General features: G+C 42.2%; 1 protein-coding gene across 1 annotated transcript in view; it reads left to right on the forward strand.

Moving 5' to 3' along the window:
* ADAMTS5 (ADAM metallopeptidase with thrombospondin type 1 motif 5) overlaps nucleotides 1–5,659 on the forward strand; it is a 48,753-nt gene extending 43,094 nt beyond the window's left edge. Inside the window, exon 8 of the mRNA XM_073362993.2 lies at nucleotides 1,618–5,659. Coding sequence (XP_073219094.1) covers nucleotides 1,618–2,188 — 571 coding nt within the window. The 3' untranslated portion in view covers nucleotides 2,189–5,659. The remainder of the gene's footprint in view (nucleotides 1–1,617) is intronic.
* Nucleotides 5,660–25,820: the final 20,161 nt, after the last annotated feature.

Raw genomic sequence — 25,820 nt, forward strand, 5'->3', positions numbered from 1 at the left:
GAAGATGCCAGAACTAAGGCTTTTTGTGCAATCTTTTGTCTTTGCATTATGATACAGTCTTTAATTACATGATCACATACTGTTTTTTCCATGAGCGACCTTAATTCTGACATTTCCTAACTTTTGGGCTCTTGAGTTTGTAACCTTAATAACATTCTTTCAACACAGATTTTTGGATATGTATTTTATGTAAATATGTAATGTAATTTTATACAAATATTTCCTGCAGTGGTGGATGGTGCAATTCATAGACTTTATCTGTACCTCATTACTCCTGGCAGTGTAACTCGATTTTAATCATTAGTTATTCCAGGAAAACAATGGAATAATACAAGTACTTAATCTAGAGTAGCACATTTACTTAGTCTTTACATAAATACTCAAAACTTCATAAACATAGCGGCCTGTCGGCTAACTGGCTCCCAGAGAGACATCTTCATTTTTTATATTTTTATCACATTTTCTCATGATTCCTTCCTTTTACTTTAAAAAGATATTACACTGCCTTTTCAAACACAAATGTGATACTTCCAACATCAGCTTATTTGTCAGAGATTTATAAGTGAAAATAAATGTATCAACAGTTCAGCTAATAGTTTATAATGATGTATTTATTATTTCTCTAGATTTATTGTATCCCTCTTGAGATATTAGATATTCTAGAGAGCCTACAATTCTGAATACTTGTGACCTTGAGTATAAGAATTAGACATCTCTTTCTAAATCTGAATTGAAATAAGATACCTTGCAAGTAGTGGTTGACAAATGAAGTAAAGATGCTGTAATTATCTGAGTTAAACATTTGACCGTGCCTTTCATTAGACATTTTGCAATTAACCTTTAGCTTTATGAAGTTTCAAAGGAAACACAGTTTTTCCTCAGTGTTCAAGATTATTTTTAAATGTTCCCAAGGTACCTTACCCAGCTGTTAGCTTGCTCACTCTTTCCTTAATCATCATTATAGCAAAGGCAGTATGAAACAGCTGTAACCAATACAATGTAACGCATACAGAGGTGGCAGAAACTCGATTTGAAGTGGGGGTAGAGTGAGGTGCTCTGCGTGAGGAGCGGGGAAGCAGACAGCGATGGAAGGTCGGGGTGTCAGAGATAGGAAGGCGACTGGGATAGATGCTCTGCATGGGAAGTGAGGACTGCTATGGAGACTCAGCTGTAGGGGGTGGCTACCTGCTCCAGATGCATATCTTTTTAGCTTTCCTTGGCAAACCTAATGTGCTTCCAATTTCATATCTCCCCTCCTTTGCTCAAATGCAGAAGCTTCAGGTATATAAACTGTCAGTTATTGTTCATTCTTCTTGAATCCAACTCATATAATATTAGTACTGAAACCAAAGATTAAGTCATTTGAAGTAAGTGCAGTGTATTTTATTCAAGGACATAAAAATGAATCAAAAAATACAATGAACAACGTGTTAAAAATTAATTGGATAGCATCAATCTGAGATGGGCCTCAAGCCGAGTGCTTTCAAGGCCTGATCCAAAGCCAATTGAAGTCAACAGGTGGCTTTCTATTGACTTCAGTGAGCTTTGAATTAGGCCCTCAAAGCATGTCCATTTATTTCTCACTAGCTACTTAACATGTTCCTTTCCTCCTTGCAGTAAGGGCTACACGGATATAGTGAAAATACCCACAGGGGCAACTCACATCAAAGTCCGGCAGTTCAAGTCTAAAGTCCAGAACAGGTTCACAGCTTACCTGGCCCTAAAGAGGAAAAATGGTGAGTATCTTGTCAATGGCAAATACATGATCTCCACTTCAGAAACAATCATTGACCTCAATGGAACTGTCATGAACTATAGTGGCTGGAGTCACAAGGATGATTTCTTGCATGCAATGGGACATTCTGCCACAAAGGAGATTCTTATAGTACAGATTCTTGCCACTGACCCAACTAAAGCAGTGGATGTCCGTTACAGTTTCTTTGTGCCAAAGAAGCAAACGCAGATGACTAACTATGTCACGAGCAATAGCAACAGTAATAAAGTAACACCACAGCTCACGCAGCCACAGTGGGTGACTGGACCCTGGCTTTCTTGTTCTCGAACATGCGACACAGGATGGCATACCAGGACTGTCCAGTGCCAAGATGGGCATGGAAAACTAGCTAAAGGATGTCTTCTCTCTCAGAGACCATCGGCATTTAAGCAGTGCTTATTAAAAAAATGTTAACCTGTGGTTATGATCTTCTTAAAAAGAGGTCTAAGTAAGCCATTGTTGACATACTAGTATTAGGTCTACCTAGCCAGACAGAAGCCAACGCTTCAATGTACTTACATACAGTTTCAAATTATGGGCAGAATCTGCCTATTTGGACCAAATGAAGATGTGCACTGCTCTAAGTGACAGTGGGGTGATCTTAGTATGTCGCAGAAACTAAACATTAGAATTGTTATAAGCCCTCTGTGTCTGCAAAAAAGGAAGAGGAAAAACCAGTGAATGGACAATCATGGGATATTTGAAGGTTACAGAATCATCTCCCCCTTTTCAGCTACCTCTAATACAGTATGTCCTTAGACAACTTTGTCATATTTACCCATGATACCACAGTAGCTTATTTTATACAGTTTATAAATGTCTTCCCTTTGGTATGTCACTTTATATCACTTGGTTCTACTAATTAAAAAAAACCAATCTTTCTATAAGCAAAGTGATTGACCAAAGTATGTCTGCAGCCATTGTGGACCTTTTCCATTTTTCAGAAATGGCTGTGGACGTTTTACTGGAAAACGAAGAGCTTGCTGTTGTTTTTAAGAGTTGCGACAATTTTCTGACAACAGGAAATGCATTTCCATTCTAGGAATTTCCTGACAGCAAAATTTAATTGTATAATAAACAATGCTCTTCCTCCAAGAAATTCTCACAAGAGGGAGCATCTCAGCAGCCATGCAGATGAACAATAGCTGCTAGTCTTTAAATAAAATAAAGGCATATATTATTTTGTAGAAGCAAGTTATAGAACCAAAAATTACAGTTCAGATAACTCAGATATTTTGAGACTGTTCTCAGCTGCTTTCTCTGTTGTTTTCTCTATGGCTTCCATGTGAAATCTAACAATGTGTAATGTACCTACATCTACTGAAGAGACTATAGAAGGTCAAAAAACACAGCAAGCAGTTAATAGTATTTGATCAGTGTTTTGTCCACCATATCTAACTCTGGTATCCATTTTACCAGTAGAAGTTTGTAAAAAAAATTCTGTTTGTTTCATTGTGTTTTAAAAAGCTGTAGAAGTCATTCACGTTTCGTACACCTTGCATATTTTGGAGGATTAAGTGTCACAGGGAAGTTAAACCACGTCAGGATGTGGTGGATATAATCAATCTCAGTAAGACTGTTTCCACAGAGTAGGTAGAAGCTCTTCATGTTTTTCAGCAACTCTTTCCAGATCATGTTATTATCTGACAGAAGATCTGGCACTGCTCAAGGCCATTTCATTGTAGGCAAGTAACAAATAGTGGGCTGATTCCAAGCCCCCAAAAGAACAAATGTTGCCTAAAGTCTACATAAACCTGCTGATGCACCTAATAGAACCTAGATTAGAACAAAATAGATTCTGACCCAGACCTTATCCACCAGTTTGTCCACATGGTCTGAGTGTATGTAATTAGATGTCTGTTTTTCAGTCAGGATTTTCAAAAGAGCCTAAGGGACTGAGGGAATCTGACTCCCTGAGGCTCTTCTGAAAAGATCAGTCTTTGACATCACCAGTAACTCAGTAAAGGAAACTGGTTTGTTTGCAAAGCCCAAAAGGGAAATTTCCCTTCAGACTGGCACAAGCATGTATTTGGGACTCTGAACTCTAGAAAGCAGATAGTCATTTTCAAATAGCAGAGAATTACTACAGCTGTACATTTGGAACTTGGACAAATGTCTATTTTTGTACAATATATTAATTATACTAATAGAAACAGGACATGTTAATTTGTGATAATTGGATGCGTGGGTATGTTACTAGACATGAGACCAACTGCTTTTGTCAAGAGTAGTGTGGCCTTATTGCTAGAAATGTACCTGGACAAAAAATATGGATTTTTTTTAGAATTCTTACACTTAATTGAATGAAATGAATCTAAACAGACATTGACCATCCCCAAACTTTTAGTCAGTTCAGATCCAAACTTTCCGTCTCTGTTCATTACAAAGAAAGACTATGCCCACAGTGTCAGTGTCTCTTCTAAAATTTCATTACTTATGAAGACAGAATGTGCAAGGAGTTGTGTTTGAATCATATTTTTCATATTTTAAACAGTGATGAGTAAACTTTTTTTGGATGGTATACAAATTCCAGAAAATGAACCACAAAGGATTCTAAATTTAAAGAATTCTTAGATCAAATGTATACTTTTTTAGAGTTTTTGTGTAACAAGTAGGTATCAGAACAAGCCAAACAGTGAATATTTCCCTTTCACTGTCACCCATCCTTTAACTAAAATTAGTTTTTCTAACTCATGTAGCACCTTAGTGGGATTACCAAATACATAAAATTGGGCAACTGAGCGGAAACTGGATTGTCAGATCTTCAGACTGATGATCAAGAGTCGATTACTTTGTAGTTGTAGAGAAAATGTGAGGGGGAGTAGACAACAATCTCACAATGGGACTGATTCAAAGCTCACTGCCTTCAATGGTCTTTGGTTCAGGCTCTGATTAGGGGAGTGAGATTTGTCTTTGTGCATGTGTGTGGAATGTTCCCTGTCTCTCCCCAAAGCTGCATCATGAGCAAGTGTCCCAAAGACACTTGAAATCAGTGAAGTTACACCAGAGATGAATTTGGCCCTTACTGAGTGGCAACCTTTTATAGTAAAAGGCATGTGCTAGAGGAAACTTGTGAAGTGAACATGTACTGCTCAGGTGCAGGAGAGGGAGGACTCAAATGAAGAGGAGCAACTTCCTTAGAAGTCTCCAGGCCAAATCTTGTGGTGGTATAACTAGTAGTTTAAGTTATGCATTTGGAGTAAGTTGGCTAAAACACAGGTGAAAGGAGTAAGATAGTATAAATTGCATCAATTTAGCATTCAGTGAATATGCAAAACAAGTGTAACTTACACAGTGAGGGGGCCTAGAGTGACATAGCAAGGAAAGCAGCTAACAGGATGGTGAAAAGTAAGGTAAGTCTGCCTGCTTTATTTTACACCCTGCTTTTAGCTGCTTTTCCTGCTACAATGCCAATTCCAGCCCCTCCACGTGTCAGTTACAGTTGTTTTGTGCATCTGCTGGATGCAATTTTGGCGCAAGTTACATGACTTTATCATTTTGACTCTTGTTTTACCAACTTAGTCCCTAAGTATTCAATTAATATTTTACACCACAGTTTATATCACTGCTAAGTTTTGCCCAAAGTGCTTCAGAAAATGCTTCTAGCTAATGGAAACCCAATTCAAAAACCCAAAATAATGTTCTCTATGTAGAAATAAAACACAGAAGGAATCTCCTTTCGTGTCTCCAGTACTAAATTCACAGCTGATGTATTGGGATGCATCTCCATTGTCTTCCACTCGTGTCGCTATTACTTGGTGGGTCTTACACTACATAAGACATCTCACATTCTTAGAATAATTATTTTCACTATGACAAAGGTTATTACGTTTGATCTGAGTTGATCAAGAAACTCAACTTAGTCACCTTCCTGTGGAAACAGTTTTGTCCCATGGGGCGGGGGGGGGGAAGAGGGGAGTTTGGGGGTTCATCACAAATGTAAAAAAAGCAACGCAGCACTGAAAATAAATAAATAATTTATTATTTTTACAGCTGGTATGTGAATGGATGTAATGAATTTATTTATTCTTATTTAACAAAATTACCAATTGTGCAAATTCTATATTTAAAATGTTTTGCTATCATCTTTTCTTTTCTTTTTTTTTTATTTATGCTTTATATTTGTGTGGAAAATACACTTTCTGAGTTTACATGATGTGTAGCACTGGTTGCTTTTGCGTTTTGTTTGTTTTGTTTGGTTGTTTTTTAAAGGAAGTTTTCTGCATGAAATAGGTGTGTGTATACACATATGCACACACAGTGTATATATGTATATTCATTTTCTGCTACCAGATTTTTCCTTTCCAAAAGAAGTTTTGATTTTTAACTTTTGTGAAACAGTGTGCAAAGCTCCTTGATATACTTAATGTGCTTCTGAAGTCTCATAACAACCAAATCGTAGAGCCCATTGACCTAAAAATCATTGAACCACAAGTGCCAGATTCTCCTTTCATACAGATTCTATTAGAGGCCTCAATCATTGACCATTCTAGTCAATGGGAGTTTTGCCATTTAATTCAGTGGAAGCAGGAGCAGGCCCATAATGAATGGGAGATGCGTATATGCTTCCAACAGTGAAATTTGTCTGAGTTGTCGAGATGGTGTGTGAGCGTTCAGTCGCACAACCGCTTGTACATTAATGCGGACACTATGAATAGTTCTTCCTTTGTGCCTTTTAGAAAATATACCACAAATACTGTAGGATTTGATTTACAGTGACATATGCTACTTTTCCAATCACATCAGCACTCGTAGTTCAATACTATCATCTTCCTATCGTCAGGTATAACGAAAAGCCAACCAGAAACACTTGCTTCATTTTATTTTCAGTATTTTCTAGCCATGCATACTATATTGCACTTCAAAAAGACACACACAAAAGTCATCCAAATGTGCATTTGCCAAAAAGCCCACAATGTGTCCCTGGACAGGACTATGAGCTCTCATTGCTTCCACAGTTTGTCTGATTCAGCTCCTGTTGAAGTCAATGGGAATTGGACTGGGCCCTATTTGAGGAGAAATTAGCAGTGTAAGCAAACTTACAACATCTGTATAGTCATTTATTTAATGATGCAAAATAACCTTCTCATCACTCCAGCTTAATGCTAGTGCCACACAAAGCAAACAAGCTAGTCCAAATTATTCAGCTGTGTATCGTTTATATAGTGTGTACAGTTCTCCCTCACTTAGGACCTGATCCAAAGCCCACTAAAGTCAATGGAAGCCTGTTCATTGACTTCAGGGAGCTTTGAATCAGACCCTAAAAATAGACTTTTGGGGAAGGAGAGTTAATCATTTTGTCCTACAGAACAATCTTTTTTGGGTAAACATTCTCCTCTCATTAAGACTGATAAGAAAAATTATATGTTGTCCTCTGCAAAGAAATGGTAGGAGCAAGGAGCACTTTGCTATATTGGGGTTGCCAAAATCGAACGTTATCTTAAGTGAGGACTGCAATTTGTAGCTGAAACAGGGAGTTTATTTTTGGCACATCTCTGTGATAGTGCATAGTTTGTAAATAGTTGCCAACACATGGCTTTGCATTAATATTCGTCACGAGGAGCATTCCCAAGGGGGTTATTGTTTGTTGTTACCATCCATATGAGTGCACAGAATATTGGCTTGTTTATAAGGCTGGTTCTCTAGTTTGGAACTCTACACATTTGTCAGTAACTTTGCAAATGCTTGCTAATGTTTACACTTGTCAGCTCCATTAACTGTTCCTTCAGCTATTTCAGTTTTTAATGTGCACACCTGTAGTGATTCTTAGCATGAGAAAAATTGTCAGTGACATATCTTCAGGTGGAGTTAATTGACATAGCTCCAGGATCTGGCCCATTGTTGTTGCAAATTCAAGTTTTCAGTGGTAACACAAAAGTCTTGGAAGAATCCAACTAGAATAACACTCTTCTGGGTAAATGAAATGAGAACTTGTTTCCTGACACTCAATATTTCTCCTGAATATCTTGGCAGATTTGTTGTCCTGCTTCTTTCTCTATGCAGTGTTAATTGTCAAAAACAAAAGCCACACAGTTGTTTCTCCTTACTTAGATATTTACAATAGCTGTCAGGACATTAAAAACACTTCTGTATATATCAGCTGAAATCTTATCTATTCAAAATTGAACAATTAGGTATCTGTATGACTATGTATAGATTAACTCAGTCTATATAAAAATGCATTTTGTATATATGGACAGGTACATGGGTCTCCAGTATTCTCACATATACAGGGCCAAATTCTGATTTGTTATACCAATGTAGATCTAGAGTAACTTCACGGAATGATTCGACTTCTATTTATACTATTGTAACTAAATGCAGAATTTCTCATAATGTATCATAAACTGGTTTGCACAATTTGACTTATAAAATGTGATGTAGTGTGCAGTGAACACTGTTCGTCATTGAAGCATTACTCAGTGAAAGTCATGCAAATGTACATTACTAATGTCTCGTGAGACACAGGAATTATGCTGAATCTAAACACTTTGGGGCAGTTGTTTAATAATCCATTTCAGTTCTACCACTGGGACATGTACATAAAGTCATGTAGGACCAAAATGAGAGGTGTCGTAGGGAAGACTAGGGGGAAAACACATAATTATTGTCTCCAGTTAATTTCACATACCTCTTAATAAGCTGTACTGGGGGCCACATATTCAGTGAGGCGTTACATAGCGTGTTGTTGAAATACCAGTACCTTTTGGGAAACTGAGATATGTTACTAAAATTTATTTTTGTTTTGATAAATGACTAATTAAGGTGAATTAACAAAATAGAGCACAACCATGTCAGCCAGTTTACACCATAAATAATCTGTTATATAGGCTAAATCTGTTTGAACTTCATTGTATGAGATCTGTACTGTATCCTGACAATACTTTACCAATGTACTATTCCCTGTGTATAATTTACCAGCTGTAATTTTAAAACACTTGATTCTGTGGTTTCAGTGAAATTAATAAATATAAATTGTATCGTAGATTCAAATATTCATTCTATATGGTATGTCTGTGGACTCTTGTTTTCCAATTGTATCCCAAAGATGTACAAGCTAAAAGAGGTTGACCTCATCCAGAAAACAAGGCATACACTTCTTCTACATGTAGACATCATACATTTGTACTGGTGGGCTTGGGGTCTTCCGTAGCGGTTTTTGTGTGTTCTGTGGAAAATGGAAACACCTATGTGTTTGTTCACAATCACAAAGCTTGCATTTGCCCCAATCCTCAAATATGATGAATGTAGGTGGACAACTGCAGTCACAGAGCCCTATTGGAGCCTCACTGATTTCAGGTGAGTGCAGAAATCAGTCTCTGAGTATCATATTCCAGGAGCAGGGCCAATGACTTCAGTCATGCAGAATAAGACACATAATAAGCAATTTAGGCCACATTTCTATAAACCAGATTAAGAATAGTTAAAATATGAAACTCAAAAACAAGTAATGGAAACATATAAGGTATGCACAGAGGAGATGGAATTGTGTATAAATAACAAAGGAAAGAAAACAGTAGTATCTCTGTGAGTAGAGAACCGATATGTTGATGGAGTGGCATTCTCCAGTGATTAAAAAAGCAGAACACACTCAACATAAATATAGCCTAGTTCTGGCTTTTAAAGGCTAGTTCTGGCTTTTATCAACCTAAATTTTTTTTTTAAACCCAAGTCAGGAGGAGATCTATGTGATGTCCCAAAAGATGCTGATACAAAACTATTCAGGTCAAATGGTCACATTCCACCAGGTTTCCCCTGTAAGCCTTCTTCTGCTGCCTACTACTGACCTCAAGTAGGTGAGCTCAGGCAGATTCTGAGACAGGAGATGATGAGACAGTAGCTAAGGGGAAATGAAGAGTGCTTTGTGGATTTCTGTCTTCTCTTGTATTGGCAGGGACAAAACAAATATGATGGCTTTAGTTTCAAAATGAATGCAGTGTACAGATAAGACAACTTCTGTCTCAGTGAATTGGTTTCTGTATGTAGTGTTCCTGCAAATTCCCAGTCCTGTAAGAATTTAAGATATGGTGATGGAGTAGAAGAGGAATGCTTCGGAAGACCATAGTTCTTTGACACATTTTGTAGGTCTTCAGGATTTTCAAAGCTCGCTGTTTCTGAGGGCAATGCAATTTGTCATCAACTTTGTTTCAGAGAAGAGGTTGACATAAATAATGTATCTCACAAATAAACATTGACCACCCACACAAAATGTCTGCCTACGCACTCAGCAGGCTGCACAGTGAGGTGAAGCAGAGGACCTTGGATACTATGATGATGGACACAATATGAATATGCTAGATTAGATGCACAGAAATACAGACACCGGCCAGTGCATTCTGTTCACAAGAAATCCTGTCAGCAAATGCCAGGCTTTCCTACAGTGACCTAGCTCCATGTTCTCTGCATTGTTCTTTTCTGCTCTTTCCAACAGTTGCCAATTGCTCATTGATAATGACAGTGGCTTGTGTAATGCTGAGGGAAACATAAGCTGAGGCTATGTAGTGCTGCTCAGTTTGGGATGTTAGCCAGCTCTGTTTGTGTTTGTTGTCAGTTTGGTCTCTTATTATTTGAATGTATTTATGTACTGAATTATGTGTGTATACGCCTAGCGCATCGATGGTCAATGGAACTTGTGCTTCTAAATCACTTAGCTGCTTTCGGAAATCCTACCCTTATGCTTTAAAAATGATCTCCTAGCACAATATTCAGCACCATGAAATGATTCTGGGCAAGCACTCTCATCCCACGCAAGGCTGCTTGTGCTCTGTTTTGCGGCTGTCCACACCCTTTCTTCCAGGCGAGCCAAAGGTAGGATACAGCCAGTGGTGAGCTGGAGCCAGTTCGCACCGGTTCGCGTGAACCGGTTGTTAAATTTTGAAGCAGTTTTAGAACCGGTTGTTAGCCCGCTTCCCTGCAGGGGGCGCTGAGGCTTTGATGGGCTCTAGCCAGGATGTGATGTAATTCCTCCTCCGGCCACGGGGGGCGCTGCGCTGTGGGAGCCATGTGGGCTGCCCCCTGGCACGAGCCCTGTTGCTGCTGCTGCTTCCCTGGCCCTGGGGCTCCCGCTGCTTCCAGGTGGGACCCCGGCTGCTCTGCTGGGCCTGGGCTGCGTCCTGCTGTTCTCCCTGTGAGCACCCACCACCCTGCCCGCAGCCAGCCCCTGCCTCCAGCCACCTCCGCACCCTCTGCCCTGCCCGCAGCCAGCCCCTGTCTCCAGCCACCACCGCACTCCCTGCCCGCAGCCAGCCCCTGTCTCCAGCCACCACCGCACTCCCTGCCCGCAGCCAGCCCCTGCCTCCAGCCACCACCGCACCCTCTGCCCTGCCCGCAGCCAGCCCCTGTCTCCAGCCACCACCGCACCCTCTGCCCTGCCCGCAGCCAGCCCCTGTCTCCAGCCACCACCGCACTCCCTGCCCGCAGCCAGCCCCTGTCTCCAGCCACCACCGCACTCCCTGCCCGCAGCCAGCCCCTGCCTCCAGCCACCACCGCACCCTCTGCCCTGCCCGCAGCCAGCCCCTGTCTCCAGCCACCACCGCACTCCCTGCCCGCAGCCAGCCCCTGCCTCCAGCCACCACCGCACCCTCTGCCCTGCCCGCAGCCAGCCCCTGTCTCCAGCCACCACCGCACTCCCTGCCCGCAGCCAGCCCCTGTCTCCAGCCACCACCGCACTCCCTGCCCGCAGCCAGCCCCTGCCTCCAGCCACCACCGCACCCTCTGCCCTGCCCGCAGCCAGCCCCTGTCTCCAGCCACCACCGCACTCCCTGCCCGCAGCCAGCCCCTGTCTCCAGCCACCACCGCACTCCCTGCCCGCAGCCAGCCCCTGCCTCCAGCCACCACCGCACCCTCTGCCCTGCCCGCAGCCAGCCCCTGTCTCCAGCCACCACCGCACTCCCTGCCCGCAGCCAGCCCCTGTCTCCAGCCACCACCGCACTCCCTGCCCGCAGCCAGCCCCTGTCTCCAGCCATCCCCGCACCCTCTGCCCGCAGCCAGCCCCTGCCGCACACACCCCCTGCCCTGCCCACACCAACCCCTGCCGCACCCCCTGCCCTGCCCGCAGCCAGCCCATCTGCAGCCAGCCCTGCACCCCCCTGCCCTGCCTGCAGCCAGCCCCTACCTCCAAGCAGCCCCTGCCCTGTCTGCAGCCAGCCCCACACCCCCTTGCCTCCAGCCAATCCCGCACCCTCATGTCTCCAGCCAGCTCCGCACGCCATGCCCTGCCCGCAGCCAGCCCTGCAGCCCCTGCCTCCAGCTAGCCCTGCCCCGCGCCCCCATCTGCAGCCGGCCCCATGTCCACTGTTGCCCTGCAGTTCCCAGGGCAGTAACCCTGCACACCTGCTTCAATGAGGGGGGTATGGAGCAGCTGGAACCCACACGTGCACACCCTAGGGTGACCAGACGGCAAGTGTGAAAAATCAGGACAGGGGGTGGGGGGTAATAGGAGCCTATATAAGAAAAAGACCCCAAAATCGGGACTATCCCTATAAAATCGGGACATCTGGTCACCCTAGCACACCCCCAGGGAGTGGCGGGGACCCACACATGAAACGGTGCTCATTTCTAGTTCAGGCCCATCTTTTTAAAAAAGAACTTTAGGCAGGGTTAACATACATCCGTATGTTCCCAGGCAGGTCAGGCTTTTTGGTTCTTAAATCGCCATCCGGGAGGAATTTTTAAATTTTAAAAATTCCTCCCGGGAAAATACGGACATATGGTAACCCTGTTGGTACAAAAAATACATACTGGGGCACATCCCTTAAATCAGAACTTTTTATAGGGAACCGGTTGTTAAGATTTTGGCAGCTCATCACTGGATACAGGCCTAAAAGAAGTGTATCTTTAGTGTGTGTACCAACACCAGAGAGACCACATACAATATACTATGACCCACCATATTGAACAGATTGGTTCCACCAGGGCTGGTAATAACAACATGTATTTTAAAAGGTCTCTTTACCTTAAAGAGAAGTTTATTTAAAAAATTGCATAGTAGTTATGGCAACTGCTTCCTGCCTCCTGCATGCCAAAAGCCACAACCCATCCATGAAAAGGAACTCTTCCATCCAGACAAATTTTTCAGTGGATAGCAACGTTCCCTGGCTGGCGCATACTCTTCCATTCCCTTCTGGCAAACTGGAAACCAAACAAAATCTGTCACTAATGTGATTTGAGAGAGTCGTGAACTTCTTACTAATATCCTTCACATTTTAAAATAAAACCTAAACAAGCAAAAATGTAAAACACAAACAACCAACACTCCTTTTCTTACATTAAAAGAAAATTCTTCTCTACATACAGTGTATATTTAACACTCTCAATATTCCCAAATTTTGTCACAGTTAAAAAACAAAACAAAAAACAGTGAAAGGTTTCCTCTTCCTTTGGTAAATTTTATCCTTAATACAGGTTTCAGAGTAGCAGCCGTGTTAATCTGTATTTAATTTATTGAGCATGTTAATCTCATGCTCAAATAAATTGGTTAGTCTCTAAGGTGCCACAAGTACTCCTTTTCTTTTTGCGAATACAGACTAACACGGCTGTTACTCTGAAACCTTTGTATGAGATACTCTTTAAACAAACCACACAAAGACAGTGCTTGTCTCAGTGAGCTCACAATCTAGTATTTTAGACAATACACAAGGTGAATAAAGAGATAGCTAGAGGACAAAGTAACAGTAGAGATGGGTGATACTGTATTGGAACTTGTGATATAAGGTATCAAGGTCAGTACTACACAATGAAATTAAGTTTGTGTTTCCAAGGTCTCATTGGTAAAATCTCATTGCTTTGGAATTTGTCCCCAATTGGTTCTGATTAGCCAGCATCTCTTTCCCATGGGCGGGAATATATGCCATATACATGTCTTTTAAAGTTGGCTGAGAGTTTTGCCTTAGAAACTATAGTCTTTTTCACTACTTCAGTTAAAGTGATTCATGATTTAGTATTTTAGTCTTTATTATATGAAACACATAGGATGCTATAACAACAACACTTAAGGATTTCAAATCCCTTTACAAAGGTTAGCACTGTGTCAGGAGTCAGCAAGTAGGACTGTTACGCATAGTCTTCCAATTTTATATTGTGAGAGCAAGTTTTGAATATGGTTTGGAGTTATGCAAGATTTTTGTACAGAGGCAGCTTAGGGGGAGAGAGAGCGATGTGAACAGCAGAAGAATTTGCCCTCTGTTTTGGTCTCTGAGTAGAGTCAGTTCTGGAGCCAGAGTTGCTCTCAGGGTCATTGGTGCTGGGCTGAGATTCCTGTAAGAAGCTGTTTACCATTTAATGTCAGAACTGGTATATCTGTGTAAATAAAGCAATTTACACTTAGGGTAACTGTTGGGTTGGTTGTGTGCTCCAGGTCAGCAGTACCGCCTAGTGGCAGTACTTTGAGACATGACTCCGAATGGTGAGTCCAAGGGTTGATTTATCTGGCTGTTCCAGCCCAAGGTAGTGTTGCCCACTCTCAAGAGTCCAAAGGCCACTCTGCCTAGTGGCTACAGTTCAGGGGTAGCATCACCTACTGGCAAGAGTGGGTGGGTAGGTAGGGGAAGCTGGGCCTACCCTACTCCACCAGGTTCTGACCCAGGACCCTTTGAAACAGTAGCCCTCGTACAGGGCTCAGGGCCTGATACCCCACAGCATGCTCCCTGGGTCACCTCCTACCCTTGTTCCAGTCTCTCTGGCATCATCATGGGCTGGACATGGGATCTCTCTGATCCATCTCCACATTCTCTCCCACTGGCCTCAGTGAGTCAGCCACCCTTGGCTCCTGTGGTCAACTGGCTCCCAGTGGCTTCACTATGAGGCTCGGTCCTAGCAGTGTGGAGCCCTTGTAATTTCCCAGCAGGAGTCTGCTGCACCTGACTGCTCTCCTCCACAGTCCACCCAGACTGAGCTGAGTTGCTCCCTTTAAATGCTCCTTCAATGGGAGCATGCCTAGCAGAGGGGAGGGGATGTGGCCTGTCGGGCCCAAAGCAGCTCCTTAACTCTCGCCTCACCAGTGCAGGGTTGGTACACCCTGTCACAGGTACACACAGACCCCAGGTTACTGATTTGTCCTTCACTAAGAAAGCAAATTACAAGGCCCCAGAATTCTGCTATTGTTTGGCAGAGAGTAATTCTGGCATCAAAAGAAGGGGCAAAAGTAAGTGGGTATTATTACTAGAGCTGGTCTGGAATTTTTCAGTGAAATATTTTTTCCTTTGAAAAATTATGATTTGTAAAAAAACAAGATTGTTCATGAAAACCAGTTCACCAAATTTCCCATTTTGACATGTTCAAAAAAAAACTTCAATTTTTTGGTTTGAAACAACTTTTCATTTCAAAATTTAAGTTAATTTATAGTAAAAAATACTAACCAAACAAAAGCATAAAAAAAATTAAATAGGTCAAAATCAAAACAAAACATTTTAAAATGATCAAAATGAAATGTTTTGAGTGCCCTGAATTGTTTTCTGTTTGCAAAAATAGTTGAGATTTCAACTTTTTGGTCCCAATTTGCAATAAAAACATTTTTGAAATCTTGAAAATCTTCCTTCCCAGCTCTAATTATAACCCTTATTTTTACAGCAGAAGACTCTGGGGCACAGAAAGGTTAAGTGACGTGCCTGCCTAAAGTCAAACAATGATCAGAGGCACAGTTAGGAATATAGCCCATTTCTCCTGATGTGCAGATGGTAATATCAAATCACTGTACTTGCATTCATCCCTTGCTGGGATTTTTCTCCATTGCTTTCAGTATCAGGTTGAATGCTTGCTAAATTATCAATATTATCAACTCAAGTTGAGAGCCTGCAAAAGGAACCATCAGTGGGTGATATTCCTACCCAAAACAGTGGAAGTCTCAGGGCTTGTCTACATGGTAGGCTAATGTGCTCTACAGAGGTGTGATTTCCACACAGCTTGAACGTGTTGTGCATGAATTGGTCCATGTAGACCCTGCTGGTGCACACTAAAGGTTCCTTGGTGCGCTTTAACATAGTACTGTTTCAAACACCACTACTTTAAAGTGCACCAGCAGGGGCTACACAGACCAATTAATGTGCAACATGCTAGTGCCCTAGAAATCACAACCCCATAGAGCACATAACTCCACTGGATAGACAAGCTCTCAGTCACTTAGTGTCTGCTGGAGAGTGCTTTATAAAAATCGCACAGTGATTGTCATTCATGAGATCCAGTCCATGAAGACAAACATGACTGCTGCTGTAAACTGAACTAGTAGTCTGCTGTCTTCCCAAGGCATTGGACACTATGGGGGTCGGGTATGTCTATAGACTGATAGGGGTTTTGCCAGCAGTGCCCTTCACTGTATATGTTATTTAAGATCATTTAAAAAAAATTAATTCTAAAATATATGAAACTGTAGCAATTGTGTTTCCATTTTTTTAAATCAAAGGAATAACGTGAAAGGGCCCCTGGCCCTCTGAAGCCTGTGCCACAGCTGCCACGGAGAGACCAGCATTGCAGTCTCTGAAGGATCGTGGGAGCAGCATCCCTGGTTCCAAGCAGTTGTCCAGCAAAGGACAACATGCCAAATGGCTGCATTTCTTTTTGGGAATTGAATTGGTAAGAGGGAAGGGTCCAGAGTTGGACATGTTGTGCTACAGGTTTTACCAAGGTACTAGTGAAAGATTTAATACTGTTCCTATTTAAATCCTCTCTCTTTCTCCCTCTCTCTCTCTCTGCTCATACTTCATTACTATGCCCTTTGTTTTTTAATTTTACTAGTTTGCCCTCGAGTTGTATAGGGAACTGCACATCTTTTCGTCAGTATGCAAAATATTTGCAATTAAATTAAAAAACCTCAGAACATGAGGTTTTTTGCATTTTATTGTAATTTCATAAAATACCTCCAATTTTTTTTTCTTCACCTTTAAAACATTTTTTGGATGAGGGGAACCTCTACCTTTCTTGTAAAAACTTTATTTTGCAAAATTTTGTAGGAAAAGAGAAATGTTGTCAAGATAAAATTGCTTGAATTCAACTTCTGAAACTTTGGGCAATAAAACATTTTTTGTTTCATGCAGCTTTAGTATACAGTATTTTATGCAATATTTACCCACCATATCCAGATGGAACTGGGAGTTAAGGTCAGGGAAAACCCTCTGCCCCTTCCCCAGAAACAAAGAGAGTCCATGAAACAGGAACTCCAGTCGATGCTAGTGTTGGGGGTGATTAAGGAGTCTTTCAGTGACTGGAAAAGCCCTGTGGTACTAGTCCCAAAACCCAATGGGAGTACTCACTTTTGCATTGTCTTCCGCAAGGTCAATGCAGTATCAGAGTTCAATGCATACCCAATACCACATGTTGATGAGCTGCTCAAGCGGCTGGGAAAGGCAAAGTATATCACCACCCTGGACTTAACAAAGGGATTTTGGCAGATCCCCCTCACACCCGAATCCAAGGAAAAGATAGCTTTCACTACCCCCTTCAGGCTCTTCCAGTTTCAGACCACACCCTTTGGTTTGCATGGCACTCCTGCCACATTTCAGTGACTAATGGACCACATTCTCCACTCCCATAGCTGCTTACCTAGATGATGTGGTAATTTATAGTCACAACTAGCCGAACCACTTAAAACATGTGGCCGCAGTGCTACAGTCCCTCAAGGAGGCCGGTCTGATGGCGAACCCCGCTAAATGCCACCTCAAGAAGGATGAGGCCACCTACCTCAGATACACGTTGGGAAAAGGCACCATCCAACCCTTGAATGGCAAAGTCCAGGCTCTCCAGCTGTGCCCCTCTCCTTCCTCAAAAAAGCAAGTACACCAGTTTCTAGGACTGGCTGGTTACTACTGCCACTTTATCCCAGGGTTCTCCTCCATTGTGGCCCCGCTTACCGATCTCCTCAAGAATGAGAGTCCTAAAAGGATCCAGTGGACCATAGCCTGTGAGGAGGTGTTTCAAACTCTGAAAGCCCAATTCCATCAGGCGACAAAAATCCCATCCTCTACATTAGTAGAAAGCTGTTCCCGAGGGAGAAGGCCTACTCCGTAATCACGAAGGAAGCCCTGGTGGTAAAATGGGCTGCGGACTCGCTCCGTTATTATCTTCTAGGCACATACTTTACTTTAGTCACTAACCATGCCCCTCTCCGCTGGCTGCATGCTATGAAGGACACAAACCCCTGAATCATGAGATGGTACCTTTCCCTCCAACCCTTCTCCTTCCACGTACAGCACTGGGCCAGGAGAGCCCATCTAAATGTAGACTTCTTCTCCCCGGATGTTTGGGGGGGAGGGGCACACCACAAATGTGGTCATGAGGGGGAGGATGTGTGAAGGAGCAGAGAGTTGGCTGCCTGGCAAAACAGGGGTTAAAGAAAACCCATGGGTTCAGCTAGCCCAGCCCCGTTATACCTGCAGCCAATGCCAGGCCTGGAGGAGGGAGAAAAGAAGGGGGCCTGGCTTAGTCAGGGGCTGATTGGTGAAGAGGCAGGAGCTCTCTGTTTGCCTGCCTGAAGACAGACACTGGCACCCTGCCAGCCACGCAGCCACGGAAAACCCTGCTAAGCGGAACCTACAGCTAAGTCCAACTGTGGGGAAACTGGACTACTGGGGCCACACCCCACGTTGAAGGACTTGCACAGGGAGCAGCCCAGGAAAGTGTCCTGAAACGCCCCCTCACAGTTCGGCGAAAGATCCAGCCCCACTACTTAGAGGTGTGAGCGGCACAGGACCCTGGGCCAGAAACTGAGGGAAAAGGAGGGGTCAGGTCCCCTTATGGCCCCCCTACCCAGCAATCTGGCCACTAGGCTGCCTGGCCACTGAAGGCCCTATCACAGTGCCAAATATTTGCATGGGGCCAGGAGAGATAGCTGACGCAGTTATGGTATTCCATGAGAGTTTTATTCTCATACCTGAGAAATTAGCAACATAAGCATTGCCATACTGGCTCAGACCCAGGGGCCACCTAGTCCAATATCCCATCACTCACAATAGCCAGAACCAGATGCTACAGAGAAGGTGCAAGAAACCTCACATTGGACAGAATGGAATAATCTACCTCCTATGTAAAATCTCCTAATCCCTAGTAGTTAGAGATTGATTTAAACCCTGAAGCATGAGTTTACTATCTCTTCTAAAATGTATATTAGCATTAACTATTCTCTTTTTGCGGATACAGACTAACACAGCTGCTACTCTGAAACCTACTATAACTGTGGATATCCTTGTTATCCATATAAATATCCAATACTTTTTGAAGCTTGCTAAAGTTTTTAGCCTCAACAACATCCTGTGACAAACTGCACAGCTTAATTAGACAGTCTATGAAAAAGTATTTCTTTGTATCAGTTTTGAATACTGTTTACTGTGGCAAACCTTTTAATGTCGTTGACTATTCTCTTGTTCTTGTGTTGTGACATAAGGTGAAGAGAAGCTCCCAATCTACTGTCTCTAGACCAGTGGTTCTCAAAGCTGGTCCGCCACTTGTTCAGGGAAAGCCCCTGCCGAGCCAATGTGCTGGCCACCCTTCCCTCAGCCCCCATTGGCCTGCAGCGGCGAACCGCGGCCAGTGGGAGCCGCAATTGGCCGAACCTGCGGACACGGCAGGTAAACAAACCGGCCCGGCCGTCAGGGGCTTTCCCTGAACAAGCAGCGGACCGGTTTTGAGAATCGCTGCTCTTGACCATATATTATTTTATATACTGTTATTATGTCAAGTCTTATTCCTCTTCTTTCTAAAGTGGACAACCCCAGTCTTTCTAATCTCTTTTCATATGAGAGTTTTTCCATGCCCCTAATCATTCTCGTAGCCCTTCTCTGAACCCCTTCTAATTCTGTAATATTCTTTTTGAGATGGAGTGACTAGAACTCCATACAGTTTTCCATCTGAGGCCAGAGCGTTGATATATAGAAAGGCATTATAATAATCTCCATATTATTCTCCATCCCATTCCATATGCATCCTAATATCTTGTTTGCTTTTTTAACTGCAGCTGCACATTGAGTAGAGGGCTTCATTGAGAGGTCTACAATGATGCTCAGATCATTTTCTGAGTCGATACAGTTAATTTAAAAACATGTAAATTGTTTGAGTGTTTGGGGATACAGGAAGGCTCAACAGCTGTGTTCTGGCTGGTTTTGGCTGTGGTAGCAGAAGCTCCAGTAGTAAGATGGGAAGCACCGGAGACTTGCCAGGGTGACAACTCCACAGGCTTAGTGGCTGGGAAGAGTGCAGTGATGGAGTTGCCATCATACTGTTCATGTATTTATACCACATCAACCGTGGGTCTAGGTGTTTTATAAATACTATGTGAGGAAGTCCTAACACAAAGGCAAGCTTGTGAATATGTGGTGTTGTCTGATCCATCTGATATTGGTCTCTTCCTGTGTTCTGGAACCACTTGCTAAGCTTGATTTGCCTCAGGATGCTGCTGAGACAGATTTCACTTCATAGCTATCTCTGAAGCCTTCAACAGAGAGCTATCATTGGACCAAAGGGCAGAGACTGAGCAGGGATTCAGTATAAAGAAGGCAGTCTTTCTCCAATCCCCCATCTGTTGCAGAAAGCCAGAGAGGCAAGTAGACTCAGTGGGCCACATTAGAAGGAAGGAGAGATTCCTCCCTGCAGTCATATCTTGATGGATTTCAGATGAAAAACCAGTTGTAACTGGAAAGTAAGGTCTTGCATAGTGGAGGTCATTTAACGCTTTCACCAGGAGGGATGTTTAGCTCTCACCTGATATCATCTTAATTATCCATTAGTAGAAAAATAATATCAGTTAAAACCTATTTCTCTATACTAGTTCCATTATTCATGAAGTAACCAGATAACATAACATGCTATCAAGTGCTGTCTCCCCACACAAACTAGTAAGCCCCAAAGAGGACTCTCTAAATAGGACTCTTTTGTAATCTGCTCTAAAACAAAATCCATACACCGTGTATATAGTAAAACATCACTCCCTTTCTGGGGACTGGTTTTATTCATGAAAAAAATAGCAATAACATAAAGCAGAGCTCAAGCCTCCTCTGCTTCAGGCCTGTTTGTTCATGAGATTCCTACCTCAGGACTGTTCAATCTAGACACTCTCAAGTGAGAGCCAGCTATTCCCACTTTTCTTATATGTAGGTGCAGTGACAGGCCACCAGTCTACATGAAGTTGCACTTAACCTAGGCTGACCAGATAGTAAGTGTGAAAAATTGGGACGGGGGTGGAGGGTAATAGGAGCCTATAGAAGAAAGAGCCCCAAATATCAGGAGTGTCCCTATAAAATCGGGACACCTGGTCACCCTAAATTAACCCTTTCCCAGATACATCAGCACCTACTAACAGGGTGGGGTGTGTCAGGCAACCATTGTCAACTCCCTACAGATTTGTTTGGGGAGATTAATGTTTTACTAACTCATACAGTTTCAACTGACAAATCTTCTTATGGCATAACTGATATGGCTGCTAAATTAGCATGACTGCTTGTTCTGTGTTGGTCTGCACTTGGGTGTCAGAACTGGTTGTCCTAAAATCTAAAAGCCTCTCAAAGAAGACAAATCTGATAGGGTATGAATTCCTTTGTCTGGGAAGAATAACCCTCAGCTAGGTGCCAATTCTACTACTTGTGCAGATGGACCCATTCCTGCACAGAGTCCCCTTGGTTTCATCGGGGCATTGTGTGTGCCATCCTCACAGAGAGCACAGATGTCTGTTCAGACAGAGCTCCTTGCAGGCAGAGGTGGATTAAGAGTTATTGGGGCCCTGGGCACAAAGGACATTTGGGCCTCCCACACCCTCCTCACAATGGAGTCCCACCCCCTGCTTCTCCTGTTCCCCCTGAGGCCCTGCCCCCTGCCAGGAGCCAGAGCCAGGCCACGGTAAGAGCCGCCCAGGGAGCACTGAGTGGCTGTGGGAGCATTCATGCAATCTGGCTAAGTGTGAGGCTCCACATACAGTTGTACTGAGTTGTAACAGAACCTGGAGGGGTTTGCTGCTTGCAATGAGTAAGGTATTATGAGAGACAACCCAGATTAGTGAATTAAGGGGGCACAGCAGACCCACAGTCCCAGGCTGCACCCCGGGGATCCTGTCATATATATTATGGAAAATATATAATCACAATAGGCCAAATTGTGCCATGTCAATCCAGAGCAACTGCACTAGCTTTAGTGGAGTAACTCCAAATTTATACCATGTAAATGAGAGCAGAATATCTGGCCCAATAATCCTATATTTAGATAAAACCCAAAAACATAATACATTGATTTCAAATTCTCCTGAAGACCAGAAAACTTCATGTTCAACTCCAAACTCCCAAATACTATTTCTTTAAAGAAAGGTATAGCCATTACCTATTATAATATTGTCATGCATATGACAAAAATGTTTTCAGGCAGGCCTTGAAAAACAATATTTCCTTTCTTTGGACTTTGATTACATGAATCTGCTCCTTCTCAGTTTCTCATTCGTCTAATTCAGAATTACATAGGAGAACTTGGGCTTTTGCACAGAAAATTTCAGAATTAAGCCAATCTACCATTTCTTTGTGTTATTTGAGTAAATTATATATACATAAATTATATACAGTGACTAGCTGTTGTTTAGTGCCATCTTTTGGGCGGTCCTATTACTACAGAGCAGCTTAATCAAACAGATTATATAAATTTGCATTCATTCTCAAAATAAACTGTTACTGTTTCTTTAAGTTGGTTACTAATTTTTTCTGTTTACCTATTGTGATATTTGAGAGTTCAATACAATTCTGCACTTTTAAATGTGTCTGAGGCCTTGAATACCACAAGGAATGAATAGAAGTGGGATGGGAGATAGGGCTGGGTGGCTGGTTTGTGCTACATGTATAACTGACTGGTTTTTAGGCTGCTTTGCCCTTTTCACAGCAGCAACCTTTTCTGAGGGCTGTTTGTCAGCTACCGTATCTATGAGCAGTGGCATTTGTATGGCATAACGGGAAACCTGTGGTTTAGAAGAGTCAGGTTCAGGAATCAGGAGAACTAATATAATAAAAGGGTCACAGTCAAGTACCCCAACTTCTGAGGTGGGGTCATGTGCAGCCACCTGTCTGTAAGCAGGCTACACAATTCTAGGACTTGGTCACTTGGAATTTTGGGGGAGGAGGAATGTTTTCACCTGTCCATTTACCAGACTTCAATAACTTAGCACTGTGGCGTAATGGATAGGGAGCTGGAGGTGGCTGTGGTGTCTGGTCTAGCAACTGCCCAGCAGTGTCCAGAAAAAAGGATGCTGAAGTTTCTTACAAGTGCCTTCTGAGACTCTGCTATAGAATTACAAATCATCTCCTTTGAAAATCAACCTGCAGATTTGCACTGTTGGAATGTAACCTTCATGCCTACTTTCCCATTGCTAATGCTACCCATACCCTCCGTGCACAAAATACCATTGCAGATAGCAAAAGAGTATGTAACAGCTAAACAGCCTCTCTCTCTCTCTGCTTCTTTCTCTCTGTTCCACTGTGCCAAAACAACAAAGATTTAATTTTTCAAAGGAACTTTTAAATAAGTGTGTACATGTACATTTAATTATAGTAAGATTTTATCTTCCTCCTGTAGCAAAATGCTTCCAGCAGCTCCCACACCCAAAACAAGTGAAGAATTAACTCAAAATGGCTGAATCATAAAGATCATATGTTTATCAACCATAATTGACTGGAATATTTTTATGATACTTCGACATTTCCCTCTAGTCTTGTTTTAACACACATACTCTAAAATACCCAGCAGCTAAATATTTTCCTATTATTATTTAGAAACATTAGTTTCTCCCATTCTGGTCAACACTCATGCTATTTTAACAAGTTTTTATTCAGTTAACGCAGCTCTGCTATACATTAGCAACTTTTTCCTTCCCACTCTTGACACTAACATAGCAGCTAACTCATTGAATCTCCCCACCTTTCCCTCAAATGTTCTGTTAGCTTCAAAAACAAATCATATGACAAATTTAAAAAACAATCAGCAAAAAGCCAGCTGATAACCTACATCACTGTATACAAGATTATACTTGCAAGAAATACTAATATGAGATCAATGCATTAAAGCAAATATAATAACCACATACATTTTTAAAAGACTACATTTCCCAGAGTTCTCTGAGATAGATTGTCATCCAAACAGGAAATCATATCTGTAAAAAGCTTTCACGGATGGTAGGCTGGCTCCTAGTGGACTCATTAGGAAGAGCCTTGCAGTAGCTCAGGTAAGAAGGAACTAAACACTGAAGAACAAACTAAGTTATTTTATCAGATTCTTTTTTTCTTTTCTTTTCACGTTGCACATACTGATTTGGGGGAAGGCTTTTCTTCCTTTTAAGCATTTTAAAATCCTTAAAAATAGCTTCTTCCACTTGTGCACAGAAAGCTCTACATAGGGATCATAAAGCACTAAAAGCTGCCATGGGAGGAGGGAAAAACGAAGGGAAGGGTCAGGGAGATGTGTAACAAAGAAAATAATAGTTGACCACACTTTGGAAATAACAAAATACACGTCAATGACAGATATTTCCTATTTCCATAATGAAAGTCTAAAAAACCCCCAGATATGTAATGGAGGAGAAGAAAGGCTTGAGGCTTCTTTTTAATACCAAACAAATCTGGGGCACTTATAACCACAGCGAATAGAGTCTCTCAGAATCTTTAGTGAAGCTTATAGAAAGAAATGCACCTCTTCTGTCCCATTTCTTTATTAAGCCTGCAGTTACTCACTTTTGATTAGTTTAATGTCCTACTACAGCAGTGGGCAAAGCTAAGGGCCTGCTTCTGTCACCACTTATGCGGGTGAATAACTTTACTCATGCCAGTAGTCTGTCAAAGTCCAGAGGACTACTCCTGTGTGTTAAGTTACTCAATTGAAGTTGTTTGCAGAATTTGTCTTTCACTGAGCTAAAGCCTGGAGGGACAGCTTTTCTTCTATCTCCCCCCCACACCCTCCCGCTAATCAAACCCCCAGAATTATTTTAAAGCATATTTATGTTTTTGGTACATTATTCTACTGCATGAGAAATTGTTTTTGTAACTCCTTTTTACAGCTAAACTTAAATTTAATAGGAGCCCATAGCTGTTATGCTGAACTTCAGAGGTGCACATAGTATAACAACTTTGGCAAGGCAGCCTCCCGAAGAAAATGCTGATGTCTGCACAGAATTTATCTGTGAATAGAAAGGTTCCCTAGATACTTCTTCCTGATCTAAATGTTGCTGGAGATTTTCAGGAGGTGCAAGGGAGTCTGTGTTCCCCTGCTCGTGCATAAACAAAATGCTGCGCAGAAACCTGTTCAAGTCACCCTAAGCAGATAAGTACTATATGTGAATGTATAGTTGGTAGCATTATTCTTATGTTACTTAGCATGAGATTCTATTATCTAATAAGGCTCCACATGGGGCCCATCTGCACAGACCTGATTGTAGGATTGGGGCCTATAATATTAATTGACTAATGTGTGCCCAGGGGTAGTAATGCTGAGATGCCTGTCTTGTACAATGTCCTTGTTCATATCATTCATTGGTATTGCATTTTTGGGTTTCTTCACACCACTGTTGTACAATCAGGTCAATCAAGCTGCATAGGATTTAGAATACTATATTTTTGTCTGTAATTCTTTAAGGAATTGTTGCAGACAGCAAGACTGCAGTGCATTGTGAATGGATGGTTTTGTCTATAGGTGCAAATATATATACTCCTTTTATATGCACATACCAGAGAAATTAAATGCAAAGCTATGTCCAAATGATATGAAATCAGAGGGTCCCCTTGCATGCACAGCTGTCTGCCTACATGCAAAAGATCGCAGGTTATGCCATATGGCATAAAGGTTAACATAAATGAACAAATGCTAGAAAATTCAAAAGCTGATATTTTCTCCTTAGCTGACTTTATTTCAGGGAGGGCAAGAGAAGCAGAACATCATGAGTTAAGTTCAGGTGTTGTCATTACTTAAAATGTCTGAGCTTTTGATGTTTTATGCTACAGCTTTAATGTTTCGTCATTTTTAAATCTGGTTCCCGTGTTCCTGTTTTATTTTGAATTTGTTTGAAAAGGTAAAAAGAAAACATTTTTCATGGAAAGTTTTGAAATGCACA

Source organism: Lepidochelys kempii, chromosome 1, assembly GCF_965140285.1.
Source record: "Lepidochelys kempii isolate rLepKem1 chromosome 1, rLepKem1.hap1, whole genome shotgun sequence".
Lineage (NCBI taxonomy): Eukaryota > Metazoa > Chordata > Testudines > Cheloniidae > Lepidochelys > Lepidochelys kempii.